The following is a 27,232-nucleotide window of genomic DNA, read 5'->3' as shown; positions in this document are numbered from 1 at the left end:
CTATAAAAGTTTCTATACAGGAACAATCGCGCAGTGTCAAATTAATACGCAGAACTTAGTTCTATTAATCGAATCTTTAGATTCGCCTTGACTCTGAAATAACAATGTAAGTTGTTTTCTCTGAACAACTGGAAATAATTTTCCAAGAAACAATCGACTTGATGGTTTTTTAATCATTATAAGGGACCAACAATTAATTTTCTCTTAACCTGTCAAGAAAAATATTCCTTTTTTGTATATTCTATTGTCTTTTAATTAAATTGATATATTTAAATAAAAAAATAATTTATTGTATCTGTTCTGAAATAATTATTCATGAAATGAAATGAACGGCAGAAATATCTATGTGCGCTTGCGAACATTGTTGGTTTTCCCTTCGCACAATTTCAAAAAATGTTGGTTCTCCAAGAGTTAAATGCCTTCGTCTCGGTTTTTTAGACCACATAAGGCCGATACAAAGGTTCTTGGAGATCCGTCCCGGTCCTCTGACTTTCCTGGAGCGTTCCTCTAGAGTCCTCCGGTGTTCCGGGTGCATTCACACTGACGTCACTTCCAGTGTCCCTCTCAGCGCTCCTCGTACTCCCAGCTTCCTCGACCTTTCCGCTCGAACGAGCTTCCTGCTGTGCCTTCTTACTGCGCTTCCATTTCATTCGGCGATTTTGAAACCAGATCTTTACCTGCAATAAAAGTACAGCGTGTAATTATTCACGACGTATGAATTTATTAAGATTTCAAATTTCGCGAAGATAGATTAAAGGAACAACATACATTGTAATAAGCGATTTTAAATTAATTATTACGCACGATATTTGATAAAATATTTTGGCACTGAGTATCATATTTATCTTGCATTTAATTTTAGATAATTATACGAAATACTATTTGCGAAAAAAGAATTTATCGCAATGTGATTCTATAATAGATTATTCTGTTATAAGCAGTCATTTATTTTTATCTTATAAAACCAAATATCGATCATTTTGTATGATAGATATCGAAATTAAAAAATAGTTTTTCGTATTTTTATGTTCCAGATACAAATGATAAAAATTCGTAATACGTTCGTGAGTTGAAAGATTTTTTTAGTTTCATTTCAAGTTCGTATCGACAACAATCGCAAAAGTACTTGTTATAAGAACTAACGAATTTGTTGGCATGACTCTTCGATCCACTCTCGATTTAATTTGGCGAATGCGTACTCTATAAGCACGGGTAACGTCACGTGAGCCACCCCGCGAGACGCAGTAAATCAGGTAGACAGATACAGGGACTCGATTTTTCCTCCCCAATCGTAAGAAAACGATGTAAATCTTTCGGACAACATATCATGCGCCCGGGCCAATCCCCTCCAGACACACCAACCGTATTATATCTTTACCCTCCGTGTAGGAGCGCAGCTTTCTCGTACGAATACGAATGGGAGAATCTGTGAACGTTTTGCCAAATTCTCGTTACCCGAAGGAGATTTCGCGTGTGATAAGATTATAATTGGAAAATTCTCTAATCGCGTCACGATAAAATACACATCAGAGAGCTGCGTTCAAGAAACTTCGGGGTGCAAGTGCATGTTATGTGTCATCATGTATGCATTTTATGATACATGTTTAATATTTGGCGAACAGCAGAGATAAAATGATACATGAGTGTACTCGGGTAAAGTTTCTAAATGCAGTTTAGCGACGTAACATATTGTAATCTTTTCAATCTTTTATTATCTTTTAACATGTTCTCAAAATGAATTAAAATCTTGGAAATATAATAGAACGTTTATTTGTGATAAAACTTTAATTTTGTGGAAAAGTATATTGATTGAACGTTATAATATAATCTTTGAAGAAAGAGAGAGAGAGAGAGATTAAAAGTATTTGCAATAAAAATATTTCTCTTGAAATATAGGTACTACAAAAGACAGCGCGCGCCATCGCTTTTCGATCAGCTGGATGATTTGATAGACGAAACGCTACGACAGGGACTTACGTAAATCATTCGCGTCGCGTTAACAAATAATTCGGAGCGCGAGGTAAACAAGCACGGGGATTGAATTTGAGAGAGAGGGAAGGAAAGGCAGGCGAGAAGATGCGAATTGTAGGCGCGAGCGAATCGGTCGAAAAAAATGGAGGAAGGGGGGGGCGACGCCCGCGAAAATAAATATTTGTTATATCGCCGATAAACCAACGAGCGATAAAGAGCTAGCGAGTGAGTGAGGAAGAGAAGAAACAAATCGCGCTGTAAATTATCTCGCGAACCGAAATTAATCGACATCTTGTACACGGGAAACCGAACGACGGTGAATCATGGGATGCCGAGATCGATCTATTTACAATACGATCTCAATTACAATTGCGCTAAAACATCGGAGATGTTTTTTTCATTGATGACCATCAATGCGTAGAGATCTTGCATGTTATTACGATTACGATTGCGATCGCGATTTCACGATAATTAGCGAGTATCAGACCTTAATTAATTCAGGAAATCGTTACTGTCGCAATAATATTGCAAGTCGAACATCGAATCGATTTGGCAAGAATTCAAAGAAAAATAATTGTGCGGAAAATATGAAGAATGCTTAAAACATTGAAAAATGTACTCAATCTCATAAGAAATGGTCGCATTAGTACAATGTGAGAGAAAAGTTTTTATATTTGTGATTATAATTACATGTTACCGTAACTATGATTATTAGTACTATAATAATAATCACTTAGTAATAATAATGACTATATAGTTCTATCAACAAATATAGTTGGTACAAAAAATGGCTACTATAATAATTAATACCATAAAAATGGCTGCAATTATATAATATAACTATATAGTTAAATATAATTTAACTATGTAGTTATTATTATAGACATTATAGCAGTAATAACTACATTATATTATATAATTATGATAATATATATAATTAGAGACACAAAAACTTTTATTATATTACCAAAAACTTTTCTCTAAACTTGCTCATTTTGAGAATCTTTATATTAAATTAATTTACAATAAATCTTTAAATTAAATTTATATTAAAAACAATTAATTCCGGCAATAAAATTTGTGATAACAAGTGAATATATTATACATGACAATTTTTATGAATACGTGGCATCTCCATACGCATGTCTACGTTTCTGAATCGCTTGGTTTGATAATGACAAAAATTGCAATATAGAGAGATTTATTGGGTGCTATACAGCCAGCTTTCGCCCTTTTTAAACAAACGCGTTCTTCGTCGAGCGACGCGTTTCGTCGTGATGCTCGCGTTTGGACGGTAAATCGCCGGTAATCGCGTTTCTGCAAGCGCGGAACTCAGACGTGAAATGGGTAACAGGCCCGGGAAAGGAGGAGGACGAGGAAGGCCGAGGTGGAGGCGAGGAGCGAGGCGGAATCGGTAAAATATCGAAACAAATCAGCGACTGAGCCCGCCATAACTCAGACTTTCACGTCTGTTTGCCGAGCGATCCGTCAGGGCTCGTAAGCTTCGGAGTTATGTTTAAGTTGTTGAACTATGCGAGAGAGGATTCGCGTGCACACGGCGTCGGACGGAGGAAGGGCGGGCCGGATTATTCGAAGGGATTTTCTCTCTTTCGAGGGTCTTCTTTTTCCCTTTCCGCGCGCTCGCGCTCCCGTAACCTCGCGAATTTCCATTTTCGCGCTATTTACCGGTCGACGTCGCTCAACTTCTCGTCGGACAACTCTCGATGCTAACTTAGCGCCAACTTGATTCCAACTTCTGTCTCCTTTATCCCCAAGAAATTATCGATTCGATTTCTTAACAATTTCTGCGAGCGATTCCGTATCAATCGGATATGTAATTATGCAAAGATCTTATCTTTCGATCTCTCAAGAGAGAGGAAATAGATTTTATGTAAAACAGCACAATCTTTTTTTATTTTATCTTTTCATGGCTTCGCATATCAATTTTGATGATAATTGTTACAACACTGAGCGGCAACTTTACAATAGAATTTATATCAAATTTCTCTATTCGGTGCTTGATGACTTCTGTAGTAGGGCATCGATAAAAGCCATTTTATTTCAGCATGTTTTATCGTGGATCTCGAATTACAGGTGATTCACGATTCGCATTACGTTTCTTCTGTCTGCTCAGGGATGTGAGTAATAAAAATCGCTAATCGCGATACTTATCGTACGAGAAGTGATTCACGGGCTCAGGGCCATTATTGAGTTTGGGATATAGAGAAAGGTAATGCGCAGTTCAACATCATTATCTCGATTTACCTGCGTTTCCGTGAGCATCAGCGACGTCGCGACCTCGAACCTCTTCGGTCTGCTGAGGTACTTATTCTGTCGGAATTGCTTCTCCAATTCGAGGAGCTGCTGAGATGTAAAGGCGGTCCTGGGCCTTCTGGTTTTGCCCAGCAATGCATGTTGTGCCGCGCAACCTATTACAAAAAATATTTCTTTTAAGAAATTTGTAATTTTTAATAGTACCCCATAAGTAATATTATTATTATATTATTATATTATTATTAATTCGAGTAACAATATTTGTACGGTAATAAAATGCATAAGTTAAAAATTCCATAATTAAAATATATGGAATAAGTCATGTAAAACTGCGTGCAATTACATTTTTGTCATCGTGTTGATTTTTGTAAAACGAAAACTTCCAATTAAAAATATTGCTTTATTACATTTGTTTATATCCGATAAAAGTCGCAAATTGAATGCGATTTTAGTCCAGCAAACATTTCGGAGAACAAAAATGATTCATTATTGCGATCGGGGCGATCCAATAAAAATCATCGAATGCTAATGCAATTATCGCGAGTGTAAATCCCTATGGATTACGGGGGATGATTTGGGGTTAGACGATAGGAGCGGAAAGCCGCCCCTGCAATTAGCCCCGTGAATGACTCTTGGTCAGGGGAGAATTGCCAACTTATAACACCATAGGCGTAGGACGCCGTGGAGTCTGACGAGATGATCGTCGACATAATGAAAGTCGACATGACAGAACTGCATTGATCAATGTGTGATGGAGACACGTTTGCATTATACATCACACGATTTATGTATATATCAACGATTTATCATCTAAAATTATGTGTTCTAAACATAATTGTTTATTAATAACTACCAATACAGCACAGAAGTTGTAGCAATATTGTTGCAACGTTTGTAGTATTGCTGGAATGAACTGTACTGTATGTGGATAGTTGCGAAATATAATTAATAATAATTAATTTTTCTTAGACCTGTTACACAATAGAGTCGCAATTCGTAAACCGTAAGAAATTGCCCAATCATAATTGAATATGACAAAAATAATCGACTGTGATTGGTTAATTTCTTACGGCTTACGAATTGCGACTCCATTGTCTAACAGGCCTTAGTAATTATTTTTTAAATAATTTAAATTGTAATTAAGTTGCATTAATGAGATTATTTTTAAAAAATATAAAGTAAATTATTTATAAATAAAATAAATCAATTTTATAAATTTGAAAAAAACATTGAATAAAATCGTGTGAAGAGACGTGTTTGAGATAAAATGACAAAAATGCAATTCTGAACTTGAATTAAAAATGTCCAGTTTATACGAAGAATATATCTCTTAATCCAAAGTTTCGAATTTCGGTGTGTAAGTGAGAGACGCTGTTATTTTTGTCACTGCGATGTCACGTGTTTTTGTTGTTGCGCGCTATGTCCACTGGGTTTCCACGATTAGCAGGGAGGTGGGCCTTGCGTCACTGGCTTAAGCACCCTCGTAACTTAACTAGCAAGTGCGTGACCGGCTGTCAGTGTTTGTACACATGGCGGCGTTTAGTCGAGCGCATTCGGATTACCGGTCGACGCGTGATTCACTAAGCCGTATATGAGCAGGTATACGCGCGCTCTCGCTCTCCCTCAAAGAGAAATTCGAATATTTCGATGTACTTAGGGCCGCGCGATTTCACGCCCGATACATAAATAAATGGCAATTTCGATATCTCGATGGAGTATTATCGGTCCTTTACATAGCGGGACGCACGTGTTCTCGAGAATTTAACACACATAATATAAGTACATATATTAAGAAAGAAATAATCGTTGAGAATATAAAAAAAGAATTAAAAAATTAAGATCTAACATGCACAATAAAAATATATAAATAATGCTGTACGTGTATTAATTAATAAAATAATACGTTATAAAATATCGACTTGCAGCTCAAAAAATGTCGCTTTAATAAAACTATAAATAAGGTGATTCAAGTGATTTTACTAAATTTCTTTTGTCTCTATTTAATGTCTAAATATGATTTTTCATTTTACATTTATGAAGTACAAAAGCGTTACGTGTTATTTAATAATAATCGTTACGAATTGAAAAAAATGCGTGCAGGAAATTTTTGACGATTGTTTATGGGAGCAAGCATCACTCGCGAGGGATGAGAGACTACATTTGATAGCTGTTAGTATTTAGACTGTAGCACATTTATTGGGTTATTTATCGTTGGACAAAGTGGAGTTCGGTTCCCCCTCCCCTGCTGGGCACATATGGCCTGACCGATGATTTCCCTTCCCGCTGATTCGTAACAATTATTATTTGCGCCATTGCGCTCCTCGTCCCATCATGATTTATTTTTATGTTCTTTTTTTCAATTTCATCGTCCAGACACACTGTGATATTCGAATCCATTAGATTTTCTTGACAGTCTTGCGCAAATAATATAATTAATATTATAAATTATTTTTTAATGTATAATGGCCTAACTATCGTGCTTCATTAAGCCTTAAGATAAAGTTTTCTCGCAGTTACTTAACTTTATTATGATTGATACGTTAATTCCATAATCAATCATAAAATTTTAATCTGTAATCATTTTTAGTCAACGTGATTAAAAGGTCGAGAGGACTGGATTGAGATAAGATTCGGACATCTATTCCTCATAGTATTTTCTTGATAATTAATTTTAAACGATAATGATAATATATCAGTAACGATAATCGAATTTTATTGCCGGATTAAAATTCGTGGATGTGAATTGATTGTGAAAATAAAAAAAATTTTTATCAATTTCATACAACAAAAATGTGACTACTACATCTTATATCTTCGATTTTTTGCACAAAAAAATCTTGTTGCATAAATTGGAAGTCTGATATATTCAATCAGTATGTCTATTAAAAACTGAATAAATAAAAATTGTTTCTAGAAATCAGATGAGGATGATTGATTTTTCCCTAATATATTTTGATAACGATACTATTTAATTAGGTCAGCATAACTTTTTAGTAAAAAGAACATCATATATATGGATACAACCAACTTTTATAGATTCAATCACAATTAAAAATACTATAAATAAATCCAATCAAATTTTTAAGTCCAGCAAACATTCTAGATATATCAAGTCCCATTTATGATAATCAAAAATTCTGTTTGATTTCACCAAAATGCACTATCATTTCATAAGTCTCGTCGATATAACCATACAATTTTTTTACTGTATATTTTATGTTTAATTATATCGATTCCTTTTTAGATGTTATAAGAATTTTAGAACTCTGTGAGTAAGAGAGAGAGAGAGAGAGAGAGACAGCTAGCGAGAATCTTAATTATATTAAGTGAAAATCGATGTTAATTAAATTAAATGACTCGACCAAAAAATGTTTAACATAAATGAATGAAAAAGGTCATATTCGATCAGGGCGGATCGTAATTCTTAATAATATTTGTTTGTGAATTTAACAATTTCTAATTCAGGCAAACTGCGCACCAATAATTATTTGTTGGTCTTGAAACATATAGTCCTGAATTGAAACAGTACGTAATATCATAAGTTAAATTAATAAATAATTTAATAATACTAATGAGCATCTTTAAAACATTGAAAAGAATTTAATTATATCGAAATTCTATATAGAAATAAGCAGCTAATTTCATCGAGATTGTAACATTTTAATTTGCTAAAGACGGAAATACAACGCGATCGAGATCTGATATCTAAGAGGATCTATTATCTTTTAAAAGTTTAAAAAGTGAAAAGAGCGGTCAGACAAATAGCCGTTATAAATTATCAAACCCTTCGTCGCCAAATTGGCCGGCTTGCGATAATTATTCATTGAGCCACCGACATATTAATCGACGTTACAAGCGCACCAAAGAAATTCATCTGTCGCGATCGAGGGGGTTGGTAACTGACATACGGTACTGTACCCTTCTATCATAGGGGTGTTGCGTTAACTATAGCGCTAACTAACTGCAAACAATCTCCCTGTAGTCCAATAAATAAACGCAATGCGATGTACCGTGCAATCACGAAGTCGATAAAAATAATCGAGGAGCAAAATGATACAACAAATGGCAAGTATCAATTATATATTTATTAAAATTTAGCAGTACAAATTATAGAAAAATTAAAATATAAGTTACCGAAGAATGTTTAAATTAAATGGAAATTTAATTGAACAGTTACATCTTTTTACATAAATAGCACTAATTTTTAGAAATAATTTCTATAATTAAAATTTCTGCAATCCTTTACTATACATTTACGGTTGAATTGGTTGTAATTTCATTGACGCGCGGAGAATACGCCGTGTCCCGCTAAATTGATCATTTGGCACACTGCACGTCGATCAAGATCGGAAAATGCGCAAACTGTGACAGATGTTGGTAAACATGAGAAGGGCGACTTTATCGAGTGGACAATCACCATTCGCGCTCTTATATCGAATAAGGGAACGGGAGGGGGTCTTTATCATGATAATTTAATTTATTTGGGGTCCCATCGGCCGCTTCATGCCAGGTCACCCTTAAATGGTGCCGATCATCGCGGCGGTAAACACCACCTATTATCTGTACTTAAAGCGACCGCTCTCCTTCTCTCTTTCTTTCTTTGTCATACTATCTCGTCCCCCCGTTTACTTCCCGAAAAATTACACTTTACCGGTCGCATGAATATCTTTACGTCGCAATGAGGGATAGCGATAGTGATAGTTATTCTAGCGAATTTACCTCGAGTTAAAAGATATAGAAATATAATGGAGATGAATATTAATATTTTGATAGTTTTCTATAATTTTAATTTCAACAAAAAATAAATTTTTATATTTTTTATTAATTTTTATATCAATTTAAAATTTATAGTTGGTAAATAAAATACTAGTCTTTCTACAACATATTATTAGTCTTTTCTAACGCACTGATTTTTAAAACACAATGATTTAAAATTCAGAGCAAGAGTCGTTATTATATTTTGAGCGATTATTATGAAATACTTACGAAATTAATTATCCGCATGTAACTCTTCGTTCTCGGCTTCTGCCGAGCCGAGATCGGATCTCATGCGACTTTTTTTTAGGGTCGGCGAATCGCACGGTATCTCGGACTAACGAGTAACTACCCTCGTTAACTCCCGGGCGAAAGGTACGCTTAATTAAAACTGATTACTCGATCCGAGCTCCCGCAGGAACTTCACCTTCGTTTTTAGTCCTTTTTGCGTCGGTCGCCAGAATGTTGGCGCGTTACTGAATAACCCGAATGCTTTATGTTGCGATGGAAAAGTGTCGCCACTTATTCCCCGTGGTAAAATAATTATATATATACTATATGTATATATATTTTATATAGAAAATGTGCTGTGTACAATTATAATATTTTCTTATTTTTAGATATTTTATATAGATTTGTATTTTAGATTTTTATATCGTAATTAATAATTGAATTAAATAGATTTCTTGCCAGTTTTCCTTCTGCTGTTAAAGATAATTAAATATTTATCAATAATTAAAAATTAATAAAAAATCGTTGTTTAAATAAATATATTTACTCCATATATTTCAAAAACTTTACTTATTAAATCCATGCATAAGAAATTATTATAATAGAGTAATTTATGGCAAAAAAAAATAGTTTATATGATGAAAATAATACATCGCAGATAACTAATCTCTATGTTAATTTGTGAGAATATAATCACGATAATTAAGTTGAGATTTATTTTTTCGTACGTGTAATATAAAATTTCTTATTTTGGGATTTATCGTAATAATAATAATAATTTCAAAAACGATAAAAATGTGTATCTAAGCTAGATAGATTTGTTTGTACTTTTTATCATTAAAGTAGAGATTCTGTTTTAATTAAGGATTCTTTCACCGGATTTTTCATTGGAAATAGTACGGCTCGTCTTTTACTCAGAGGTGCATCGATCCTGTCCTCGCTCGGCTGTCAGTACATAGTTGCCGTGGACGCAGCTCTACGCCTACGTAGCAGCCGAAAATGGCCTCCCTCTAATGGGCAGCAATTACCCAATAGCGAATTGCAAATTGGAATTAGCGTCCTAAATCGGCGTGTATACCTCTAACTGTGCCGCTGTACCCTCCGTCGCTCGGTCCGGCTAGCATCGCGCGCGCTCGTCGTCTCGAGGGGGATGGAACAGGGGAAGACGGGGGGTGGATAGCACGCGAGAGGAAATGGTGGGAAGGCGAGCGAAGGGGTTGGTAACGACTTCGTCGGTGGTGCGTTCTCTCAGCTTTTGCTCTCGCATCCGTGTAGTAGCCCATGTCCGTGTGTATTTGCGTGTGTATGTGTCTGCATGCGTATGGAAGAGGGTAATGGTGTGTTTATCTCTGTGTACGTGTGCGGGGGTATCGTATGCGCGTGTGTGCGTCACCGGCAAGCCCCGCCCGCGGTCCCCGGAGCCCCTTTGCCGTGTCCCGCCCCCCGAATTATCTGCCCCTCAGATCCGAGCTAAACGAATCTAGGCGAGTAACGTCGCTATCCGCCGTCTCGCCACCCCTTCGTCGTCCGACAGCCACCCCCGACGTGCCGGGGATGATCGTAGATAGGAATGGAGCCGGACGAGCGCGAGCGAAAGGAAGAAAGAGAGGGATATATATAAAAGAGAGGAGATGGTGATAGGAAAGAGAAAGAAAGGGAAGAGAGAAGACGGAAAAGTTGGGCAAGTTTTATCAGGCTATTTTCCTTACCCGAAATGGCTGAATTTAATCCCGAACTCGGGCTCGCGAGCTCGCCACAAATCACGTCATAAACATCCGTGATGTTACTTCTTATTCTTACCTCGCACATCCCGGATACTCGTCCGATTCGCCATCTTCTTCCGCGTCTCCAGATATATACGCAAGTTTCTGAATGCAGACATCGCGTTACGCTGAGTGTGTCGGTGGTTACTTTTAACACTTAATCGAGTATGTAACAGTAACTTTGAGAAGATAAAATTACAATTTGCAGAACTGATGCCACTTTGATGCCGCTTTAACTTTGATTGTATTTAATTTAAAACTCACTTCTTTTAAAATTTTCGATTGATCTTTAGCGTAATTAACCCTTTGATGCCACACTATATATTTTGTCATGCATGTAACATTGGGTATTGTATAAAAATATATCATATAAATATAAACATTTATAAAAAAATTTTTTCCAATCGAAACTAAACTTTAAGGAATATAACGTTAATAAGCAAATATATGTATCATTTAATTAATTTAATCCTCTTTAGAGAGGACAGGAATCTATTTTTTGAATCTTACACTTTTTTCTTGAGAAAAATTTGTTATAATTTATTATTTCATTGTATTCCTTGCCACAAAATGTGACACTGTTTCAACGCCACTCTATAGTGGCTTTTCTATAAAAGTTAATACAAAAATTATAGCCTATGGAAATAAAAGAAAATTCGGGTATGCTTTTTGAGAGTGGCACCAAAAGATTAACCACTGATTGCACTCTAGCTCTCATTACTGCGATACATTACATGTTAATGAATACCTGTTTCTTTGCCGCTGAAAAACATTTTGTCACGCGAAAAGAGCTGGAGAGCACTGGTCAGTTGCAAAATTAAGCTCGTTTGGTTGTCTCGGTCAAGCTCGGCAAAGAGTCAAAGGCGTTTTGTGGCCGAAAGGAGCTCTCGACCGTTTACGTCACGTATCCAGCAGCTATCCGATGCGCGTACGTTATACGTGCACACACGTACACGAACGTGGCGCACACATATTCGCGTACACGCAGCTACGCGAATAGTATTACCGACAAGACCGTATATAGACACGGGATGGCGCGTTTGAGCGAGCGCGCGGGATGTTACACATCGGGTAACCAAGATCTGTTTGCTTGCGGACGGCCAAACTAGCTGGCAGCTAATTCAGAAACGCCATTACCACCTATACGCTTATAGGCGGACCTGATGCCGCCGTCGCCGCCGCCACCGGCTTCCGGTATATATACCCGCATGTATATATACTCCGTGCGTGCGTGCGTGCGTGCGGTCGTGAGTGAATAAGCGAGTGCATCGGTTTACTCTCTCCCACTTCCAACTATCCGCGCTCGCCGTCCATGCTGTCTGCCGCACTCCGAGCTTTAATTTCAAACTCCGTCCCGGAAACAACATTGACATCAGGTCGTAGTTGCGACCCCGGGGTCGAACGAGAAGTCAATCGCTAACGACGCTGATTCGCTCGTCGCCGACTTGTCGTTTTCGGTCTCGTATGTCGGCGAGAATTGTTGAAATTGCTATCATTACGATGAATCCGATTTCCGACATGCACGAGGAAATGAACCTCGATTTAATTTGCCTTAATGTTGTTCTTACAAATAAACGTGGACGTCGTTTTCTCTTTGCATATTAGTTTTTTATTTTATTATATGAATGTGCATTATAATTATGTATGATTATTTTTTATTTATGAATTTTATATGCGTTGAAAGGATATAGAATACATACGTTTAAAAGAAAATTTTATTAATTTTATTAAGCAATAAATATTTTTATTTAATTATTATATCGCGTTCATAAATTTAAATGCTAATAACATCGTATATAAATATATATATATGTGCACGGAGAGAATTTTTTGTTAGGGTTTACCCTGAAAATATGATAGTCGTGGTTCAACATTGTATTTCGAAGAATTTTAATGTAAATCTCTCTCATTCATTGATAAAACTACAATAAAGTATAAAATAAGTTTGATCAATTTAACTTAAGTGTATGGTAAAAGTCTTTAAAATATTGTATTGTATTGTACATATAACTATCATATTTTTAGGGTAAATTTTAAACGAAAATTCTTTCCGTGTGTGTGTATTTAAAAAAGTGATTAATAAAGTCGAAAAAGAATGAGAATTCCAAAATGACTCTAATAAAAATTATACTTTCTTCCAAGCCATTTACAATTTTTGTACCGTTATATGTTAGTTCATAGAATGTGTACAATCTTTCTTTCCAATTCCTTTCAATACATGTCAATTATTTATATATTGATATATGTATTACCTAATCATTCTAAATCGATATTATAATTCTAAAATTGATATTATGATATAATATCAATTTTAAAGTGGTTAGATAAAACATATATCAATATACAAATGCATTAATGTCGGATTGTGCATATGTTGTGTGTCCTTCCTTTCTCTTTAGTTCTTATCGAACTTTTGCGTAATTTTAAATGAATACACGATTAAATCTTCTTGGAAGTAGATAACGTGGCGATAACCCACGCAATCAGCCGCGTAAATCTAGCTATCTGGAACACCATAAGCGCTGCGGTCGAATTAATAGGAATACTGTAAATTCCGGACAAATAGAATTAATCTCCCGCAATCGGTGCGCCATATGTTAGAGCGTAGAATACAAAGGGTGACAGTATGATCCAAGAGAAGCTCCTTCCGTGTATTCACACGATTTAATTAGATTGCTTAAGTGTTATTTTTTTAATTGCTTTTGTTATCACACCGCCCATTATATTTATATTATGTATTATTTTTAATATATCGGTAATATAACACATATTTATTATCATATTAGTATAATATTTTCGTAATTATTGTGTTACTGTGATATTGTAGGTCCATAGTAAAAGGTAAAATATGTAATGCGGCTGGATGGATGGCTTCCGCTCGCGAGTCTCCGACGGAAACGCGAAATTGGCCGTTTAAACGGACTATAAGTCCGCGGAGTTGCCATGGGAACGGTATGGTGACGGCGGTGGCAGAGCATGCCGGGACGTGGGAGGCTGCGAAGGGGATGAATAGACGGATGAATGACGCACAATTAACTAATTAAATCATCCACCAACCCCTCGCGCGCGCGCGCTCTCTGTCTCCCGAGTATCATCCCCCTTTTGTTAGTAGAGTTTCCGCCGCCATCTCCTCGCCATTGTTTCTCCCCGTTCGTATGGACGGCAGGATCGGTTCGAAAAAAAGAGAGAAAGGAAAAACAGAAAAAAAAAACGAGATTCGGGCCGTATCGTCACGCCGCTATCCTTACGGTTCGTCAAGTCGATTTAAGCCAAATTGCCGATCGAACTGTTCGTAAAGAAACGAATCCTCCTTAATTGCGGTTCCTCGAGGGGAGGCTTCTTGTTTTTCTCGGCCGAACACAATGTCGATTTGGTGAAAACTCGGTTCACTCAATAAAATATACCGCGAAGTACGAATATTTGAGTGATTCTTGATAATAGAATAGTTAAATAGAACGCTCTAGTTTGGATTTATTTTGAAGAAATGTGGTCCGTGAGATATCGTCTCTTCTATCCCTTATAGGTTGATTTTATTTAAAGAAAAAAAATTAATATTGCAAAATGAATTTAAATAATATATTTTTTAATGTATAATTGTAAAGGAAAGAATGAGAAATTTTATGAATAAATAAACGACGCACGAAAATGGATGACTAAGTTTATCTATTGTTTTATACTGCTATTTGACTTTACATTATTAATACAATGTTTGTAGAACTAAAACAATTTCGTAGGAAATTATTTCATTCATTTTTAACGAATATTTGAGTCTCTGCAAATACAAGTGATGGTACGTAAAAATAGAAACACGCACGATTAGAGTGAAATTACGCTATAAAAACGGCGTTTGGTGCGTTACGGTGTACAAACTACGGTGTTCATTTTCAAGATATTTAATTTCACTTTGCAATATCTTACTGTGGCGCTAAAAGGAAATGGCAATGCTGTTTTTTCTTCGACGGCCTTCGGTAAATAAAACCACACCCTTAATTTCGTTTGTACCTTCTACTAAGAGCCTCCCCATTAACTTGAAAAAATATCTTCACAGACCTTCACAGGCCATTAGAGAGGAATTTGTAACTCGATTTACATTTACATGGGAGAGAGATTTCCTAAGAAATTAGAAAATGCTCACATATGGCAAATCCTGTTATTGTGATAACATTTTTTTCCATATCAAAACGATATAATTTAATCAAAAACTATTTTACACTCTTGTTTATATATATATTTAAATACAATATTTATTTATATTAAATTCGCCTTTAGAATAATGTTACCGGCAGTATTGCGAAATAAGAAGCATTCGAACGCACGAAATAAAATGTCAGCGCGGAAATTTTGTATTTCCATAATCGGTAAATTAAACATTTGCCGTCATTAAATCATTGGCATTAAAATATGTAAAATAACAGTGAAAATAAAAGTCACGTGTTAGCAGTTTTATCGCACGCGAGATTTATCGCGCCCTCCGCGATTATTTATATATTTGCCATTGATATCGGTACCTGCAATTAATATCGTTAAAACGCTTAAGGATTTTCTCAGCGCGTGCGTATCGTATAAAAAGGCCATAAATTCGCGATGAATAATTTATTTCTTCCCGATGTGCCCGGCGGGGGACAGTAATTATTACAATTGTACTTCAACTCGCGCGAACGATTAATCATTGCTGGCGTGCCTATATAACTATCGCACCATCGGAAAATCGATGACGTTTCGCAAGCTAATCCAAAAGCCAATTATCGACTACTGTCGATCATTGTTGATTGATGTATGCATATGCTAACTAAAAAAAATGTAGAGCATCTGAAATGTTATATAGATACGCCAGTGCGTAGTGAAAGATAAATAACTTTGTTGTTTTTGTGAACATAGTGTAGTTTGCATAATTATCCCATTAATGCTTCCTGGATGCAATTTTATTGAATACATATGGGAATGTATAACATACAATGGTCTTTAATTCCATTTTATGTCATTACTTAATAAAAAAAGTAATATTTTTATTTCTGGATGTAACTTGCAAATCGTAGAATAATAATTATGGATCGTTTGTGTAAAAAATAAATAAATTTTATCGATTACAAATAATTTTCATTAAAATAATATCTATTCGAAGAAAGGATTTATTTTTTAATTATAAATGTTGGCAGAAACAAACATTTTATTTGTTACGAATTCTAAAATTTATATTTTCTATGTCTTATACTATCAAATTATTTTCTTCATCCAGATGATTTTCAAAATTTTAAACTATGAAGTGTTTCCAATAAGTATATTCGATCAAAGTTTCTAAAAATAATTTTTTGTTATTTTAGTGCAACCCTTTATCTTATCTTTCTAGACGTATTCCGAAATTAAATAATTTGTCTAAGATGTTCGCACCTAGTACTCGTATAATTCCAGTAATACGATCGTTATAGTAACGATGATGTTTTGCCGTTTCAATGGCTATTCGGCGGCGGCAATCGATGGCCGCAGAACCGCGCTAATTAGAGCGGCCGCGGTACGGGCCATCCATTCGTAACGCGATATGGATAACTATCTAGCAGCCAGCGGTGACGTGAGGTTTGGAGGGTGCGATGGGTGGCGGTGCCGTTCGGGCACGGGGTACATCGTGCAATACGCGGGCCCTGACACGTGCACACATCCCGCTTATAGCGCGCTAGTTAAATTTCGATACGCCGTTACGCGCGGCACGGGATAGATGAAACATGGTGTTGTCGTAGCGTCGCCGCGCGCGGGCATAACGCGCGACAAATATTCCGCAAATAAAAGCTCGCATCATCCTCTCCCTTCGCTGTCCGCGCCCTCGTCCCCCGATCATTCCTATTCCCCACGTTATTTACAGAATGTCGCGCGGGGGTGGTCCGCGCGGCCGCCGGCAATTTTTAACAAGTCGAGCCGTGTACCGACGATGGCCTCCATCGAGCATGCTGAGGGGGTGGTAGCGGCAGGGGCACATTCAATGTATTCAACGCGCGTTTTATTTCGTGCCACACGCGCGCCCACGCGCACGTATATGCGCCCTCTCTCTTCCTCACTCTTTTTTTTGCGTTTTCCCTTTTTTGCGCTTGTTTTACGCTACCGCTCGATTTTTTTCGCCTTTTTTGGTCGACGCTGGATTGCTCGGCAACTACCAATCAGGATCATCTGACAGGAAATACCCCGCGCACCCGTCACCGTTCGCCACTTGTGTCCGCGGCGTCCCCGCCGCCACTCCGCCTCTCATTTCTGCTACCCTTCCTCCCTCCGTCCCGGAGTATCCGCCGCCGCCATCGCCAACGTTCACTGACCAATTTGTTCGATAAAAGCCCTCGACTGATTGGCCTGACAACGTGGCCACGGCTCTTTTTTCCGAGCGCGAAATTTACCGTGGTAACCAGACCTCTTGTTGCACCCCCAACCTCCCTCAAGCCTTTGCCTTTTACCTTCCAAATTTCTTCGTCGCCACTTAGTACCACCTTTCCTTTCTTATACCTTCGTCTTTTCCTTCTTCGGATTTCTCAGACAGTTTCTGTGATTCGTGGCAAGGTTTGCGAATTAGTTGGCAAGCGATGCAGTTCGTTGATCTCGTGAATAAAGGTTTTGTGGACAAACGGCGATTGGGTGAAAAGACGCATCTTTCCCATTTTGCAGAAAGAATTATGAAAGTTTAATTAAAAACTGATGAAATTTGTCTAATGAAATATTATTCAAGATAATTTGTGCAAAAATTTTCGAGAAATTTTAACGAAAAATAGCTGACTCTCTTAAAAGAAATTTATTTCCTATAATAAAATTATCTTTCTATGACAGAAAAGGAATATATATATGTATATATATATATATATATAATTATTAAGTACATTTTTCGACTCACGTAAAATGGAAAATGACTAATTGTAAGAAGGACAGACAAAAGTCGTCGATTTTTGCCCCCAACCGTACAAGCACTCGCAAACTAGGAGCACACAAATAATCGCGGGTCTTTAAATATGAATTTGGATCAGCCCTTTTTAGGGCCAAATGATGTACAATTCAAATTCAATTACGCAACCTTCCTGAGGTGTATATCGGCTAACGCTGATGCCAGTATGACGGTATGAGTGGAACTGACATCAAAGGTCAATTATAATTGTATTCAATTGACAATTAAATTGTCATTAATAGACTGGGATTTATATCTCTACACTTTAAGCGTATGAGATTGAAGTGTTTTCAGTCTACGATTTATGAGTTTGAAGTTTAGAAGTCCACGAATAAGCTCTAAGAGTCTAGAGTTTTCGTACGTTTGTTTCCTTCTCTATTTCAATTCATTTATGACAAAAAGTCATATATTTGATAGTTTTTGAAAGTTAAAACATTAAAAACGATCATTATGTGTCTCATTTTTATGGCAAAAATGTTATGCTTATTTACTCACTTCATTTACATTTTTACATATATTCCCTTCATATTTATGGGAAACTGATTGTTCCACGCGATTCTGTGTGCAGTCCAAAAACTATAAAAAAACGTATACATTTCACTTCCTAATTGAGATAAAAAATCGACGACTTTTTCTTTTCTATAAATAATTGATATTTTGTATTTTTACATCAGTTATTTTTAAAATAATTTCGAGGATCTACGTTCGTATAATAGTTGCAAACGTCATATCGCTGTTATCGAGATCATAAAATTTGTGTAGTCGGCCAATATGGTCTGGTGGAGCGGTACATTAGACGCGTAAACATGTACTATCTGCTCATCGCAGCGGCAATCTGTCTTTCGACGTTGCCTCTCACTTTCGAGTTAATAGCTGGTAATAGCTGTCGAGAGCTAACATAACACAACCTCCCACGCATGAGTTACCGTCAATCGACGATATCGTTTGACGATCCACTCACCCATGCAAGGAATTTCGATTTTGCGCAATACGCGTCCCCTTGATCCCGCGAATTCTCCGACGAGGAAGCTTAATTTTTCTTTTTTCTTTCATGAAAATTTGATTGCAAGCATCATGTGTGCTCGACTTTCGTTGATTATTAAGCGTTCAAATTAAATTCTCATTAAAGTAAATGTTAATCGAAATTTACAGAAAAATAAGATTTCATTATTTCTTTGCAACTGTGAAATGTATTGTAATTGCAAACGTTATTTACTGTAATAAGAAAATAGATACTTAAATATATTGCTATAAGTTCTTTAATTATTAAAAAATTTCAAATTTAATTTTAAACATTCTTTGAAGGATGTATCAGGTGCATAGTCTGCCAAAAGTGACTGGAATTGTGAATTTGAAATTTATACTGTCCGTATAAAAATGAATATTATACATGAAACAGTTCAATAAGATTAATAATTAATAGATTTAACAATACAATTTTATAGTTTAAATGAAAATCGTCTTTTATATCTTAATTATTTTTTAAAAACATATCTCCTACTTCTCTTATAGAAATAATTTTATCTAAATTTTAAATTGTCAATAAACTTTTTATGTTACTTTCAATACAATATAGAAAAATTTAGAATTTTTTCATAACTTTTTTATTTATATTAAAAATACATTCTTAATAAACAAATTCGCACGCGCCTATTCTTGCGCTATCTCGCGCGCTATTTGTTGCAGATCCGTGGTCGGCGATAAAGTCGCAATCAACGTGTTTTTTTCTGGGATTGGCACTGCCATCATCACTGTCGGCTTAGGAAAGAGCGATTTATGAGGATCGTTATCGACTTTAACGACTGTTATCGGCAATCCTCAATTTCCTTACAAATTATTATCGAATCATTAATTTATCAAGCATTGAAACAGGATTAATGGTTTTAACGTGAAGGTCAAATCGTCTGTTGCAATAGTACTTTCCAACTGTGCTTGTAATCTTATTCTAGATTATGATAAAAATCATGCGACTCGGAAATTGGATTCAGAAATTCCATTTTTGAAAATTAAATGCATACCTTTTTCATATTTACTGTAAATAATATATATATAATGCTTAAAGCATAGATCGAGAAACGAAGAATTGTTGTTTTTTTTATCTTGAGATAAAGCTCTTATAGAAATTTTTTAAAATAAAATACCTAAAATTACTTCATTATGACATTTTTATCAAATAAAGGAATTAAAAATTCTCTGCCATATCATGATAATTAAATATTATTAAAAATGTATGATTTATTATTATTGATTTATCGTTATTTTTTATTTTCTTTTTACTATTGTATAACTTAAATACTCATATGAATGATATCTTATCATAAAATAGCGGATTTCAATTTGCGTTGTTTTTTATAGCGATGATAATTATTGTGATTTTCATCAGATATCATGCGATTAATTGCTTGTATTGTTCTTCGGTGCGGCGATCATTATGATATTCAATTAATTACAAGCATCAGCATTTCGATAAGTTCTCTTTGATGGACTTGATTTATGTTTTTGTAGATAATGATGCAATTTAAAGTATTATTTATATTATCAATTAAATTTGTAATTCACGCATAGATATACATACATACGTCTTTTAAATTTTTTTACTATTTATTGATAAAAATTATTGTTATAATTTAAAATACTTAATAACTAAATTAATTTTTTATAATCTTTCTCTCACTATTGCCAAAAATTTCATCAATGTTATCTTTGTTAGATACGAATTTAGATATATTATAGTTTTTTTTAGGTACAATGGAATTTTTAAAATGATGTCTTATTTTCTTCAACATAAAATTTGTTTTATTTTCACGAAATGTATTTTTCTTTTCTATATATTCCATATAATAATTATCAAGAATTGCAATGATTCAATAACATGAAGATATACGAAACAGCCATTGTGTTAATTAGATTAATTGCGTCAATCTACTCACCGGCCAAATCCGCGGGAAGTCTCGGGTATAACATGCCGGTCCGAGCAAACCACTCGAGCTGGAGTGGATGGATGTGATGCTGCTGAGGATGAGGCCCTCCAGATTGGGGATGGCCGACCGGCTGACCCTCCTTGTGTATCGAGTGGAAGGCGCTACCGCCGGCCGGATGATAGTACAATCCTCCAGGATGAATGAGTGGTCCCGCGGGATGCAGTAGAAGGCCCTGATTCTGCCTGACTACAGCTGCGCTCATTCCGTAGGGCCCGGACGCAAGACTCTGATGGCTTAGCACTCCGTTACTGGACGGATCCTCTGAACCGGGGGATATTGGAGGACTAGAAGCTGGACTGCGACTTGCGTTACTTCCGGGACTGGCGCTTCCGGTTCGCGTCGGGTCCACGTCGACCGACGTATCATCCTCGACATTTTCGAGCCGGTCATTCCGATAGTTGCTGGTCCCCGTTTCAGGCCTGAACTGGCCTCTTTGGACAGACATGCCGGAATCGCTGGAATGGAGACCAAGAACAGTCTCGCGATTGGAAGAGTGTCTCTCTCGAGTTTCCAAACTGGGCGAATCGGATTCATGATGCTGAATGAAAGGATTTAGAGAGTTTCTCAAGGCGATTCTTTGATCTCCGGAGCATCTTATTGCGTTGGGAGATTCCCGTTCTTGAATGCTACCAAGATTCAGACTATCAGATTGGACACCGTGATTTCTGGAGAACGATTTTTGACGGTCGGCCGATGACTGTTCTATCTCATTCTGCTTCGTGGCGCGACCCAGAAGTGCATCGATGCAGAAGGATGTTTTACCAATGGAGCTATTGTGTTGATTTGACGAGCTGAGGATGTAATTTTGCGGCGAGGACGTCCTTCCAGGAGAACTTTCCGGCTCGCGACAACGATTTGTCGTTATTTCATCGCTAAAACATTTTCTGGAAGGGTTTTCTGAGTCCTGGAAAAAAACAGGACCCGTATGGTCTTTGGGGAACCGTTTACTTCCGGCATCTTCATGATATCTGATTACTCTATCTTCCACGTCTGGTGATCTGGCACCCACGAAACGCACTTCTTCGAGCGATCTCACTCGACTGTCCAGCGGCGATCGGGCGTCCTCCGATCTGGGCGAAGATCCAGGATCTTGTAGTCTTTGTTGAAGGTTATAGAGATGTCGCGGATGCTGATGCAAGTCTTCTGAGACCATCTGCGCGTTGTAATGCATAGCTGCCATATCCTGCGATCACTGTAGATCTTTAACACATATTTTCTGATGTGATTATGTTCTTGCAATGTCAACACTATTGGAATCTAATTTAATTTAGTCACTTGAGCAATATAACGATTCGTGTTTCTAATCACTGATTCAAACGAATTGTACGTAAAAATGTCTAAAAGAACAATAATGACTGATTGAGCAAGATGTACCTATGTACCAGGATGATCTTCAAAATCAACACTTGACGTAAACTAACTGTTAGTTATAACAAAGTCTTCATGCGACGATTGTAATTCCTTAATTCAATTGATTATAGATGATCTAGTAGCTGCGTAAATCTCAGCAACGTTTTGCACAATTTCGAACGTCATTACATGGCCGTGTCATTGAAGCGATTGTTAACTGATTCATAGTTCGGTCATACGCACTTGGTCGATAATCGTCCTTCGCAACCGATCGATTCCGCGATTATACGAGTCACGATCTTCACACGAAGCCGACGACACGAGCAAGCGGCTCGGCGTCGCGTCGCAAAGTGACGTCGCGAGTGACCGCGTGTCCGCCGAAAAAGCTTCTCCCACTAGATAGGATCGCTGCAGCTGGCTTTTGACTACGCCCATCGCGGATCGGGCGTGTCCGAGCTACACACCCACAGATCCTTCGGCGAGAATGAGATACAGCGAGGTACTTCCATCGAGTGCAACGGGGATAGCAATGCCACCCTGGAGTTTCCCCCTCGACCAATCAGAGCTTGCGTGAAGGATCGGCGCGAGAGAGATATAGAAAGAGACGTGAAGAGACGCACGAAGGTTCTCCACGTGACCGTGGAAGTCTGAAGGAGAAGCAAATAGGCGTGAAAATGTGGCGAGGGTGCAAGCAGATGAACAATTCCGCGGCATCTTCTTGGGGATTCTTGATATCCGCGCGACGGGTATCAAGATTGTAATCGATATTATCGTGTCATTAATTTAACTGTCTCAAGTCCGATGGCCACCTACTTAAGTTCGTAAGATTCAATTTGAAGAAAATGGTAAAACCGTTTTATCTCTTTTGAACTAATCTTTTTTTATTAACATAATCCGTAACATGATAGTTCATGAGAATTATATTTCAGTCTACAAATTATTGTCTTAATATCTTCAATATTAGGAAAATTGAAGTAGAAACTGAGATACTGAATTATTAGAGAGCAAATTATTCGTGAATTTCATTGGAAACTGATATATTTCTTTCATTCAATCAAACTTCTTTTTTTATTGAAATATCCTCTAGAACTTAACCTTTCGAATTATTCGAGGAATAAACTCCTCGGATTGATCTGTTTTTTATATTGCAAGTTTTCTTGTTCTATAAATAAGTACCAAACTATATCACAATTTTTCTTCTATTTCTTGCATTGATACTTTAACTTTCCATATTGATTAATTTTAGACTGGTTAATTACATATATATTTATATATGTATATATTATATTATTATATATAATAATAAAATATATGTTGTATATAATTTTTAAAGAATAGATATAAATTTATAATCAAAATATTTCTTATCGTGGCAATGATTGGAGTCATTGAGATTAATTATAGCGCATATCTGATTATCTGAAAAATATGTAATCAGAGATATGCGTATTAGTGAATATCCGTTCGGATAGCATCATACAATGAAGTATTGTATCAATAATACGTGTTGTGTTATCAGGTACCTAATGGTCAGCTAATAGGTATCACACCCCGTTTACGAGTAATCGTTCCCCTTATCGGCTGTTTCTTATATCAGTCGAACGAATAGTTGATTATCAGTGGGGTAACAATGCGTCTAAAGGTCACAAATATTTCTTTGAACTTTAAAATGCTTTGTAAAATTAGTATTACGATTATGATTCAACAATCGTAACAAAAGAATCAACGTATTCCAGAATTAAAATACTTAAAATACATTAATCACAATAGAGTAGAAATTAGGGATATGAAATATTCTTAGATTTCGGAACTATTATATTAAATATTTTATCTTATATCTTATAAGTTTGATATAATAAAATACAAACATATTTTATAGATCATTGTACATATAATATAATAGGTATATCTATTTGTCGAGTAAAAATTCTTGGTACCTCATATTGTTATCTTATATTCTAATCTTTTTTCCTCAAATATTAATTTTTTAATTATTAAGCGTACAGCACTTACATACATATATATACGTTATACATATACGTGACTATTATTATACTTAGAATGCGATTATATATTTAAAACTTGGGAAAGATCCGTCAGTGATGCAAAAATTGATAATAATTCGATGTAAATGCGTGAAGATACTCGTCGCGTCTAGATACTTGAGGCGTTTAACAATTGAAAAATGATGGATCACCCGATGTCCCACCACGAACATTGTGCTTGGAAGGTAAATGGTTCGCTCTCCTCGTTTGCTTGTATGTGTTTACTTAAGGGCCGAAGCACGTCCAGCACACTCACGGAATACTCGTTTTCACTCTCCTCTCGATACGTTTCTACGTACTCTCGTAATGTTATCGCATCAGTGTCGTGGACACATATGTTGTTCTCTTAAAATATATTTTGAAAGATTAACACGGTGCACATGGCAGTAGTTCAACCTACTTTTCTAAGACTTCGAGAAAATTAAGAGAAAATTTTGAGAAAATTAAATTTTTCCAAGTGTTTAAGAAGGGATTTAATTTGCTATATTCGCTGAATTCTTTATTTCATCGAATTTTTCTGGAGGATGAAATGAATAATTATTTCTGTTCTTGTCTTAATTATTTTACCTCAAATTTATCATTTTATTTATCATCATACAAAATAAATTTAATTATTATAAGAAAAAATTCTAATGATATAAATTTAGATAATAAGTTAGAAGAAATTTATGGTTCATTGTAATTTATTATTAATTCTTTTATATTAATACTTGACTTCTTGTCTTTTATTTTATATTTTTATTTATGTATTCTTTATTATACTCACATGTTCTTAATCTCATAAAAGTTATATATTGGACAACTATTTTTGCATATTCTTCTTATGTTTTAAAATATTTCTTTTTTATTTTGTAATATCTTGATTATAAACACATAAACCGTGATATGCAAAATACGATTGATTATTTTATAGTTCGTAGCTGTTTATATGAGTCCTTGGATATTAATACATTCTACGCCACTGTCGATATATCAGGGTCCATGCAGGTAGCAAACATATGTGTATATCATATTGTGGACCTCTGGTATATACAGAGGTAACTTTCTGTCACCCTCTTGCTACCGAGCAAACATAAAACGATTTTTAACCATCGATTATGCTCCGTCACGATAAGCGAGAATTCTCCGTATCGCCGTACGAAAATAAATTCGTAAAAGGTCTTTTACTCAAGAATAACCTTTAAAAACAAATTTGTAGGATCATATCTTTCAAAAATATTATAACAATCGAGAAATAATATTGCTAAGTAATACGCAAACAAATCACATATGTCTTATTAGCGATAAGTACGATCTCATCAATTCAATTATGCCATTGAATTTAACATTTAAAAATTAATGAGTTCGGAGAGTTGAAGTATTTTTAAAAATATATTAAACCAGATTCATTTCGCGTAAGATATTTGAAAAGAATTAATATTCGCTTCAAAAAATGTTTGCATAAATGGCAATGTTCCTTTTAAGTCGACAGATTTATACACTTCGAATGGTGTAAACGTCACGCGATTGTACAAAGTGTAGATAACTATTCTCTCATTTGGTAATGCTGATTGGCAGACTATTAGATTTCGCGACTTTTTCGATAATCAAGAATTCAGAATAAATTAGCGGGCCCAAGTACAGGTGCGAGAAAGAAGAAAGCACTCTATGTGCTTTTGCGTCTCTCTTTGACAAAAAATAATTAATAATTTGATAATGCTTAATTCGCACGTCGTACTTCTTATCCGAAAGATAAGATTGCTGTTTCGATTAGCTATCAGTGTCCGCTGATAAGTCCTAATTGATGTCGCATATTCGCTTATCGCAAAACGTTTATATTTATGTAAATAAAAATTAAATATCGTTAATTGATTCATATCGATCGTTTGCTCGTTTATCGGACTAATTTAAATTCTTTGCTCATTTACATTCGCTAAAGTAATACTTAGGGTAGGGCACCCCAAATTTTATATATTATAATTTTGTGAAATCAGTAAGTTAAAAGATTTGTTCACATGATATTCTTGTTTTTATTAGCTGATGTAATATAAACGTAATTTTAACATGGGAAAGTTTTTCAATTTTAAAATTGCGGAATGTATTATTGAATTTGTTTTATCTCTCTCCTATTTGTGACAGTTATAATTCTATTTAAATTTCGTTGCAAATTCAAAAGAAATGAAGAAATTGTCTTTCTGTGATTATATTTTGTTAGAAACGTTTGCACATATATGTGAAAAATTTGAAGTTACATTGATTCCTTATCAAACTTTAATTTGATATTGTTTAACGATACGATGGTAATTATCGATACATCTGTTTTTGATAAGTGTGTATATTTATAATAAAAACATATTCATTTATATTATTTTTTCGTTACTTCTAATTAGCATGATTTCGTAAAACAATATTATGTTTAATATGACTGATAACAGAAATGCGTATGAATCACTGTAGGTTTGTTTATCAGACGGATTGTGCATGGCGATTTTATTGGTATAAATAGGTTAATGAAATGGCTATTTTATTACTGCGATAAATAATCGTCGTTATTAACCATCATCGTCATTAACTACGTCGCTCCACTTTAGATTAACGAGTGATAATGGCAAATGAAACCATATAATTGATTTATAAGTTTTCCATTAAAGTTACGTGCGAAATATTATCGCATCTTGATATATTTCATTATCCCCTTTATCAGTTTGGATATGTAATTCGCACAGATATACAATTCGTTCAATACTATACAATTCAATTAACGAAAATCATTAATTTTCTTTACACAGACATTTTTTTTTATCATTCTTGCTTTATTATTCCATCTTACCTTTTTATCCGTACGTTTATTATCTTGTTACATTAACCGTATTGTCGTATACGCGATATGAGTACGACAATATATAAATTTTTATTATATACTTTCATTGAAACTTGTGTAACAAGATTTCATAGAAGATGTCTTCCATT

The 27,232-nt window shown here is 35.5% G+C and overlaps 1 protein-coding gene across 1 annotated transcript; it reads right to left on the bottom strand.

Moving 5' to 3' along the window:
- Positions 1 to 304: 304 nt before the first annotated feature.
- exex (motor neuron and pancreas homeobox extra-extra) lies at positions 305 to 22,273 on the bottom strand. The gene is made up of 4 exons (XM_018457590.1): positions 22,263 to 22,273; positions 20,838 to 22,088; positions 4,237 to 4,400; positions 305 to 677 (listed from the first exon to the last, which is right to left on the bottom strand). Exons 2-4 carry the CDS (start codon positions 22,066 to 22,068, stop codon positions 435 to 437), a joined length of 1,638 nt encoding a protein of 545 aa, XP_018313092.1. The 5' UTR covers positions 22,069 to 22,088; positions 22,263 to 22,273; the 3' UTR covers positions 305 to 434.
- Between the last annotated feature and the right edge of the window lie 4,959 nt (positions 22,274 to 27,232).

Source organism: Mycetomoellerius zeteki, unplaced genomic scaffold (assembly GCF_001594055.1).
Source record: "Mycetomoellerius zeteki isolate Tzet28-1 unplaced genomic scaffold, Tzet1.0 scaffold64, whole genome shotgun sequence".
In the NCBI taxonomy this organism is placed as follows: Eukaryota; Metazoa; Arthropoda; class Insecta; order Hymenoptera; family Formicidae; genus Mycetomoellerius; species Mycetomoellerius zeteki.
This window is presented reverse-complemented; position numbering and strand designations above follow the sequence as displayed.